The sequence below is a fragment of the Oncorhynchus clarkii genome, chromosome 16, assembly GCF_045791955.1.
Source record: "Oncorhynchus clarkii lewisi isolate Uvic-CL-2024 chromosome 16, UVic_Ocla_1.0, whole genome shotgun sequence".
Classification (NCBI taxonomy): Eukaryota; Metazoa; Chordata; class Actinopteri; order Salmoniformes; family Salmonidae; genus Oncorhynchus; species Oncorhynchus clarkii.
This window is the reverse complement of record NC_092162.1, coordinates 26,232,106-26,241,684: the sequence shown is the minus strand read 5'-3', so window position 1 is coordinate 26,241,684 and position 9,579 is coordinate 26,232,106. Positions and strand designations below refer to the sequence as shown.

The 9,579-nt window shown below is 42.7% G+C and overlaps 1 protein-coding gene across 1 annotated transcript; it reads left to right on the top strand.

Annotated features, from left to right (window-relative positions):
• The first annotated feature begins 2,745 nt into the window (after positions 1-2,745).
• Positions 2,746-8,967, top strand: LOC139367543 (myosin light chain, phosphorylatable, fast skeletal muscle b). Its single transcript, XM_071105790.1, has 6 exons — positions 2,746-2,868; positions 3,780-3,878; positions 5,536-5,716; positions 7,888-7,966; positions 8,100-8,148; positions 8,620-8,967. Exons 1-6 carry the CDS (start codon positions 2,866-2,868, stop codon positions 8,722-8,724), a joined length of 516 nt encoding a protein of 171 aa, XP_070961891.1. The 5' UTR covers positions 2,746-2,865; the 3' UTR covers positions 8,725-8,967.
• The last annotated feature ends 612 nt before the right edge of the window (positions 8,968-9,579 follow it).

Sequence of the window (9,579 nt, the reverse complement as noted above, 5' to 3'; positions counted from 1 at the left end):
GCCCAGCAAAACTGAGCAATCGGAGGAGAAGGGCCTTGGTCAGGGAGGTGACGAAGAACCCGATGGTCACTCTGACAGAGCTCCAGATTTCCTCTGTAGAGATGGTAGAACCTTCCAGAAGAACAACCATCTCTGCAGCACTCCACCAGTCAGGCCTTTATGGTTGAGTGGCCAGACGGAAGCCACTCTTCAGTAAAAGGCACATGACAGCCCGCTTGGAATTTGCCAAAAGGCACCTAAAGGACTCTCAGACCATGAGAAACAAGATTATCTGGTCTGATGAAACCAAGACTGAGCTATTTGACCTGAATGCCAAGCGTCACGTCTCGAGGAAACCTGGCACCATCCCTACAGTAAAGCATGGTGATAGCAGCATCATGCTGTGGGGATGTTTTTCAGCGGCAGGGACTGGGAGACTAGTCAGGATCGATGTAAAGATGAATGGAGAAAAATACAGAGAGATCCTTGATGAAAACCTGCTCAGGACCTAAGACTGGGGTGAAGGTTTACCTTATAACAGGACAACGACCCTAAGCACATAACCAAGACAACGCAGGAGTGTTTTCGGGACAAGTCTCTGAATGTCCTTGAGTGGCCCAGCCAGAGCCCGGACTTGAACCCGATCGAACATCTCTGGAGAGACCTGAAAATAGCTGTCCAGGGATGCTCCCCATCCAACCTGACAGAGCTTGAGAAGATCTGCAGAGAATAATTGGGGAAACGCCCCAAATACAGGTGTACCAAGCTTGTAGCATCCTACCCAGGAAGACTCGAGGCAGTAATCGCTGCCAAAGGTGCTTCAACAAAGTACTGAGTAAAGGGTCTGAATACTTATGTGATATTTGTTTTTTTATTTGTTATAAATTTGCAAACATTATTAATAAAAACCTGTTTTTGCTTTCTCATTATGTGGTATTGTGTGTAGATTGATGGGGGGAAAAACGATTGAATACATTTTAGAATAAGGCTGTAACGTAACAAAATGGGGAAAACGACGAGTTCTGAATACTTTCCGAATGCACCATCAAATCAAATGTATTTATATAGCCCTTCGTACATCAGCTGATATCTCAAAGTGCTGTACAGAAACCCAGCCTAAAACCCCAAACAGCACGCAATGCAGGTGTACAAGCAAAGTAAGGCGTGAATGTTGTGCTCGAATTCACCTTAGGACAGACACTTCAAAACATACTTCCTTTTGATCTGCTTTGCCATTTATGAATATGTTATTTAATGCATTTCTATGGGCTAATAGCATTAAGGCCAAATTAAATGTTTCATAAAAATATTAGTAAATATTTGTTTATACCTACAGGGATCCTAAAATCACAAATCAAATAGCTAAATGATCCTTGGTATGACCATCTTAAAACAATTCCATATGTTGGCTTAGTAGAAACCCAGCCCCGGGCCCTTAGACTCTAGTTAAAGGGAGAGCCAAAATGTCTCTGAATGAGAACAGGGGGAGGCAGAGGCATTGCTATTTTTGGTCTATCCACAGCTGTTGTGTGTGTGTTTTTTACATATATTTTTTTACACTCTTTCAAAGTGCTCCTATTTTTCCTCACTTGTCAACGAAGCCTATTACGTTACTTCCAACTGAAACTTCTCCACTGGTTCTTCTCGCAAGTAATGCAATGTGTATGAGGGAGAAAAGCAGAGACTGAGAAGAAAATATATCAACTGAGGCTGGACAGACTTTTGGAGAGAAGGCCCTTGAATATCGAAGAAAGAAACGTTTGTGCGCTAGTTTGAGGGGAGAGCGGTATCAGTTCTCACGGCCCCCTGAAACTCTATCTCAATACGTCGCTCCACTGTACACTTCCATGGTAGACAGCCGACCATGGAGCCCTGAAATGGAGTTGAGTGGGTGGTCTGGTGGCCTGCTCGGTCAAGCACTGTCCTGGGCATCTCCAGGGACCAGGAGCAACCCAAATTAGAGCCTCCATGTTGGAAAACCACTTCTGTTCAGTCGTCAAATCAAAATCAAATCAAACAACAAAATGTGTGCTGTTGGGGGTAATCCAGGACTGGAGTTGCAGGAATGTATAGTATGTTTTGGTAATTACTTAGCAATTGCTGCTATATTCTGTTCTGTCTCTTGAATATGTGTGACCTTGTCATTACTGGAATGTTACCAACCCCCTCAGCCAACAGTTTCCACATGTCATTACTGTCATCCATTCAGTTGGCTTCTTCCACACTAGTAGGGGGTACGTACTGTATACACAGATCTCAACAGGTCAGTTAAACAAGTGGTGACTTTTAAAATATGTTTTAAAGCCTGCGCTTGAAACACATACTTATCTGTTGTTTTATGGGCAGTGTAAAGTGTTGTAACAGGAAGGACCTGCAACTGGTAACAGGCATGACATGGATACAATGGATATGCCATTGTGTTGTTTGCCGTCTTGGGGTGGATGGAATAAAATAAAATGAAAAATAGCCACAACAAAGACCCTGAGCATGCTATGAATGAAGTGTTAAAGAGAGAAAGGAAGGGCGAGGGGCGGTTCAATAGTCCCAAAGGCTGCAATAGAGGTTGGTCCATATTGTGTGTGTTGTCAGTGTGACACTGACACCAAAGTAAGACCTGAATGTTGTGCCCGAATTCACCTAATTCCAAGACTCCCTGTGCCTATTTTGGAGTGCCGGAAAGGCGATACCCTGAGCACCCCCTTGCTCCTCCCTCTCTCTCTTACGTTCCTCAGCTCCCTCTTTTCTTGCCAAACTTGATGGTGCAGCTAAAGTTAGCCCCATTGAGCTAGTATATAAGGCAAGGGGCCAACACAAACATGTCAGTCACATCGACTTGGCATAGACTTCTCTTCTTGACCAACCAAAACCCCCACAAACTCTAAAGAGATGGTGAGTGTGTTTGCGTTCCTCTCAATGGAGAACAGTTTCTAGGGTCTAGGATTGTCTTTGATAAACTGACAACTTAAAGCATCATTGATATTAGGATACCAATGCAAACTGGATAATGGCAATGAAATGGACTCTGAATTACATTTTAAAGGATTCTAGAACAGTTTCACAAACTGGTTCGGGACCTATTGGTGGAAGCTGGTTCCTCCCTGGGCAAAAGAGCCAAGGCCAAGTCTTGTGGCTTTTATACTCGGGTTTTGTTGAAATGGCGCATCAAAAGGAAATACTTAAAGGATGTTTGAGGACCACTGCTCAAGAGGCCTCGAAGATATTACAGAATCTTAGCCAATTTTGACGCTACAATTGAACAGACCGAGTGCCTTTTATGCAACTCACCTTTTTTTGAAAGCCTTATGCTGATAAAGTGCGACTTGAATTGGTACAACTTATTCAGACAAAAGCCAAAAGCACCCAGGCATCGAAATCTGAAGCAAAGCTAAGCATCCCTCCCATGTTTATTTTTTATTTTTTCATTTGACCTTTATTTAACTAGGCAAGTCAGTTACGAACAAATTCTTATTTTCAATGACGGCCTAGGAACTTGTGACTCATTGAAAGGCGGTTAACAGCTAAAATAGCAGAAGGACACAGATCATACCTAGAGGTCAATGACAATACCTAGGAAATTCCTAGAGGGGCTACTTCTGGCACAACTGATGTCACTGACAATGACAAGGAATCATTCTCAAAAAATATCTTAGGGATTTCCTCTTGCTACTGTGGAGGTTTAAGACCTTTTGGCCCAAAATGAGCCAGAGTGGCATGGATGGCCCAAACAGGCTGTTACAGTAAAATGTTGGTTGTGTTGACTGTGAGTTAAGTTACATGTCTTGGTCATCGTTTACCCCCAGGCACCCAAGAAAGCCAAGAAGAGACAGCAGCAGGGAGAGGGTGGATCCTCCAATGTGTTCTCCATGTTTGAGCAGAGCCAGATTCAGGAGTACAAGGAGGTGAGTTTGTTTTTTTTGGGGGGGGGGGGGGTCAAGTGGTTGTAATAAGTCAGCCGACATAGTTCTTGGGATACATGCCATTGTAACATCTCCACGCATCACATTGTGATCCCATTGAAAGAGGGTTGCAAAAGCCCAAAATAGACAAACAACCCAACGACTTTGTAATAGGCAAGACAAGGACATCCTAAGGCAGGTGGCGTCCTCGTTGGTGGCGTTCACATTTTACTGTATCTATCACTGTGGGCGTGATGGAAGTGATAGCTGTCATAGAGCTGGACAGACAGACTTGATTCAATAAAGTTTTTGCTCCATTTGACAATAAAAAATAAAAAAAATATTAGAGCCGCCAGCAGGAGACAGACGACAGCGGTCACCTGGGACAGGTCACTACCCAGCAAACCGGGAACATTTCCCAGAACATTAGCTAAGAGACCCATTAAGTTCTAGTTAGGGTTTTATCTAACATTAGGATGACAACATCCTGTTTTTCAGATTTTTTATATAGTTTTTTATATATATATATATATATATCTATCCTTTGAATGTTCTAACATTCACTAAAATGTTGTGCACAACCTCTGTAACAACCACCACAGAACATTCCCTAAATGTTCTCTATTAGGTTTCCAGGTAATTGAATACAATCTACCTGTAAAGAATGAAATGTGTTCAGACAAAGGTTTTATACAGACATTGTATAATCATCAACACAACTGGACAGTTTTTGTATTTGGAGAACATCTGCTGAAACCTAAGGAATGTTCTGGGAACTTTCACAGAACCAATTTTGGTTTGCTGGGTAGTCTTCCCCAGCACCCCCTCTACGAACCTGTCCCTGTGACACCTACGAGTTGTTCAAATCATGTGGGAATGTTCACATTGAAAGTGCTCTCAGTATTTAGGAGAGCACAACCTAATCAGCGAGGGAGACAAATTACAATCATTTGGGAAACTGATAACAATTTGTATGATTTTTTAAGGGGTAAAATGGAAGTGTGTCAGAGTCTTTGGGTATATCCCTGTCTTTGTGTGATTGACTTGACCAATTGGAGACAGGTGCGGATAAAAAAAACAACAAGAGATGGGGGCAGAGGGATTAATCTGGGAAGGGGCGAGGGGGGTAAGGGGAGGTGTGTTAGTGGTGTAATCAATACTGATTCCTTAAATGTCTCTAGGCTTGTCTGATGTCCCGACACCATTTTAACACCTTAAAAAGACAAGTGGTTGGACAGCTGCCAAGTCCACTGTGTGCTCTATAGCCTTCTTGGGTTTCACTGAGTGGCACATGCAGCTATGTGAGGAGAGAGACCTTTTCACATTTATCTTGATGGACTATCTTGGGGAAAATCTTGTGAATTGTGATGTAAATATTCCCGCAACTCAAATTTCACAATGCAGTGCACCCTAATGTTGTTCCTTACACAATGTCTATTATCATCGACTAGTCTAATGAATTTTGAAATGAGGAGACTGAGGTCATGGCAATGCATTTCAATAGGGTACTGGGTAGTGTGATAACATTAACTTATGCTTATAAGCAATAGAAACATTAAATTTACTTAAGACCGTCATGTTAACGTGATCGATGTCATTTGGATTGCTCCACAGTGAATAATATGGTATCAACTCTCTCGTCTGCTTCGCTTCCTGCTAGGCTTTCACAATCATTGATCAGAACAGAGATGGAATCATCAGCAAGGATGATCTTAGGGACGTGCTGGCCACTATGGGTCAACTGAACGTGAAGAATGAGGAGCTGGAAGCCATGATCAAGGAGGCCAGCGGCCCCATCAACTTCACCGTCTTCCTCACCATGTTCGGCGAGAAGCTGAAGGGTAGGTCAACCTCTAGGAGCGACTTATAGCTTTTTTCACATTACTCAGCTGAACCAAGCCGAGCTGTACTAGCCTGGTAATGCATCCATCATACACGGAGTATACCAGACATTAAGAACACCTTCCTAATATTGAGTTCGTAGAGCACATGGACTCTACGAGGTGTTGAAAGCGCTCCACAGGGATGCTGGCCCATGTTGACTCCAAGGCTTCCCACAGTTGTGCCAAGTTGGCTGGATGTCCTTTGGGTGGTGGACCATTCTTGATACACACGGGAAACTGTTGAGCGTGAAAAACCCAGCAGCGTTGCAGTTCTTGACACAAACAAGTGCATCTGGCACCTACTACCATACCCTGTTAACAAGTAACATAAATAAAGGGATCATACTGTAGCTTTCACCTGGATTCCCCTGGTCAGTCTGTCATGGAAAGAGCAGGTGTTCTAAATGTTTTGTATAAGCTACATAACTTATATTACATTTTCTTAATGAGAGTGAGCAGTCAGATATTTTAGTCCCTCATTCTGTACTTTCTATACTTTCTGTATAGGGAATATAAACTAGTTGGATATGTCTATATACTGAACAAAAAAATAAACTCAACATGCAACAATTTCAAAGATTTTACTGAGTTGAAAGAAATTCATTGGGCCCTAATCTATGTATTTCATATGACTGAGAATACAGATATGCATCTTTTGGTTACAGATACCTTAAGAAAAAGGTATGGAAGTTGATCAGAAAACCAGTCAGTATCTGGTGTGACCACCATTTGCTTCATGCAGTGCAACACATTTCCTGTGCATAGAGTTGATCAGGCTGTTGATTGTGTCCTGTGGAATGTTGTCCCACTCCTCTTCAATTGCTGTGCGAAGTTGCTGGATATTGGCAGGAACTGAAACACGCTGTTGTACATGTCAATCCAGAGCATCCCAAACATGCTCAATGGGTGACATGTCTGGTGAGTATGCAGGCCATGGAGGAACTGGGACATTTTCAGCTTCCAGGAATTGTGTACAGATCCTTGTGACATGGGACCGTGCATTATCATACTGATGGCGGCAGATAAATTGCACGGCAATGTGCCTCAGGATCTTGTCACGTTGTCTCTGTACATTCAAATTGCCATTAATAAAATGCAATTGTGTTCCTTGCTTTTGCCTGCCCATACCATAACCCCACCGTCACCATGGGGCACAATGTTGACATCAGCAAACAACTCGCCCACACAACGCCATACACGCTATCTGCCATCTGTCCGGTACAGTTGAAACTGGGATTCATCTGTGAAGAACACACTTCTACAGCTTGCCAGTGGCCATCGATGGTGAGCATTTGCCCACTGAAGTCCGTTACTACGCTGATATGCAGTCAGGTCAAGACCCTGGTGAGGATGACGAGCACGCAGATGAGCTTCCCTGAGACGGTTTCTGACTGTATGAGACTGCTGGTCTCATACGATCCCCGCAGGTGAAGAAGCTGGATGTGGAGGTCCTGGGCTGGCGTGGTTACACGTGATTAGCAGTTGTGAGGCCGGTTGGACGTACTGCCAAATTCTCTAAAACAATGTTGGAGGCGGCTTACAGTAGAGAAATTAATATTACATTCTCTGGCAACAGCTCTGGTGGACATTCCTGCAGTCAGCATGCCAATTGCACTTTTCCTCAAAACTTTAGACCTCTGTGGCATTGTGTTGTGTGACACAACTGCACATTTTTTAGTGGCCTTTTATTGTCCCCAGCACAAGGTGCACCTGTGTAATGATATTGCTGTTTAATCAGCTTCTTAATATGCCACACCTGCCAGGTAGATGGATTATCTTGGCAAAGGAGAAATGTTCACTAATAGGGATGTAAACAAATTTGTTCCCCAAATTTGAGAGAAATAATATTTTTGTGCAAATGGAACATTTCTGGGATCTTTTATTTCAGCTCATGAAACATGGGACCAACACTTTATGTTGCGTTTATATTTATGTTCAGTATATGTTTCTATATAATGTACATATATTTTACATAAAGTTTTGTTTGTTAATAATGAATACTTCTACTGCTTTTCTTAGTCCATCACTCTTATCCCATCACTTTTCTTAGTCCATCACTTCTTAGTCCATAACTGTGAGTTTGAGGTAACAGAGTTTAACTGAGGATCCTCTTCTTCCCTTCCTCTTAGGTGCTGATCCCGAGGATGTTATCGTGAGCGCTTTCAAGGTCCTGGACCCCGAGGCTACCGGCTTCATCAAGAAGGAATTGTAAGTTTTCACCCTGTACCCTTTTCTACCATTACTATCCTATAAATTCACTCACAACCTCTTTAGGTAGTCTTAATGTGTGCCCTAGTTAATAATTCTCTCTCTCTTTTCCTACCTCTTTCCTTTCCTCCAGCATTGAGGAGCTCCTGACCACCCAGTGCGACAGGTTCACCGCTGAGGAGGTGAGGGATCTGTCATTCCATCAGTCATTCAGTCATTTAGAGTGACATTTTCTTAGTGCACAATCACTGTTCAAATAGCAAGAAATACCATAAACCTCATTAGAATCTGTGATTTTTAATTTGAAACGTTTCTTCAGCAATATGCGTAAAAAGGGGCGATTTTAAATACGTTTCGTAAACTGAGCAATACATAAACAATCGCCTTTATAATGAACATTGCTGAAGAAACTTTTCAAAATGAAACCACACTGATTACAATGAGATTTACAGTATTTCTTGCTCTTTGCACAGTTATTTTGCTGGAGAAATATTTCACACTTAGAGCAACATGGTGTTTGACCTTTCATGCCATGGTTATTTACAGTAATAATGAATGACTTATTTCTGTGTGCTGTCTGACACTGGACTTAGTCCATTTCCCCGCAATGTTTCCGAGTTGTAAGCCTCTCCTTCTGTCTTCCTCTCCCTCAGATGTCCAACCTGTGGGCTGCCTTTCCCCCAGATGTGGCTGGCAACGTAGACTATAAACAGATCTGCTATGTCATCACACACGGAGAGGAGAAGGAGGATGAGTAAAATCCACTTTTTCAATCCCTCTGCCTCTCTCCGTCATCCCCCTCACTACCCCCCTTCTCCAACTCTGTGGCCCGCTTACACGCTCCCCTCACTCTTCTTTCCATCTCCACCCCGCTCACTATGAAAGACTCTCCTTTATCGAGAGACTTTGAGTTGAGAGGGTTGAAGGCTAATGGAGGTGTGCTGTGTGAGAGTATCAACAGTGGGATTATTTGAAAATAAAATCTTGTACCATCAAAACTATTCCTCTCCATCTCCCTCCCTGCCTCCGATTCCTTCTCTTCTTCCCCATTCCTCACTTATATCTCTCCCTGTCAAATCGAACAGCGCATGCATCATACCTACATCATGTATGCCTATAGAGTTCAGTGTCTACAGACAAACACTTTTACTCTTGGGTGCTGTGGTGTATGCTCTATTGTTTATCTGAAACAAGTAGCATATTGACCTGCAAGGTCTGTTTTGTCTCGACTTGATGTGAAGTAATAATGTACTGGAAAAAGGGAAAGCTTTTTAAAAGGGACGAGTATTGCACTAAAATAGCTTGCCTACTCCTCTCAATGTCTCTTTCTCATCAATAAAGACAAAAGGAAGGGCGTTTGAATAAGAGTAAAGCATGATTTAGCAGTAGGTGCATTGTAAGAGAGAGAAAGGGAGACAAAATATATTCTCAACATTTTCTGTCAGAAATCTCTGTAACAAATAAAACAATGATTTATAAATAAAAACCAATGTCTTTCGTACCACCGTGTCTGTTGGTTTAAGTGAGCTTCGGTTAAAAGCCATAGCCCTCACTGGTCTCCTTTCTATTGCTTACTGCACAGCCCTTGGCAATGCTTCCAAGTATGGGTAGCT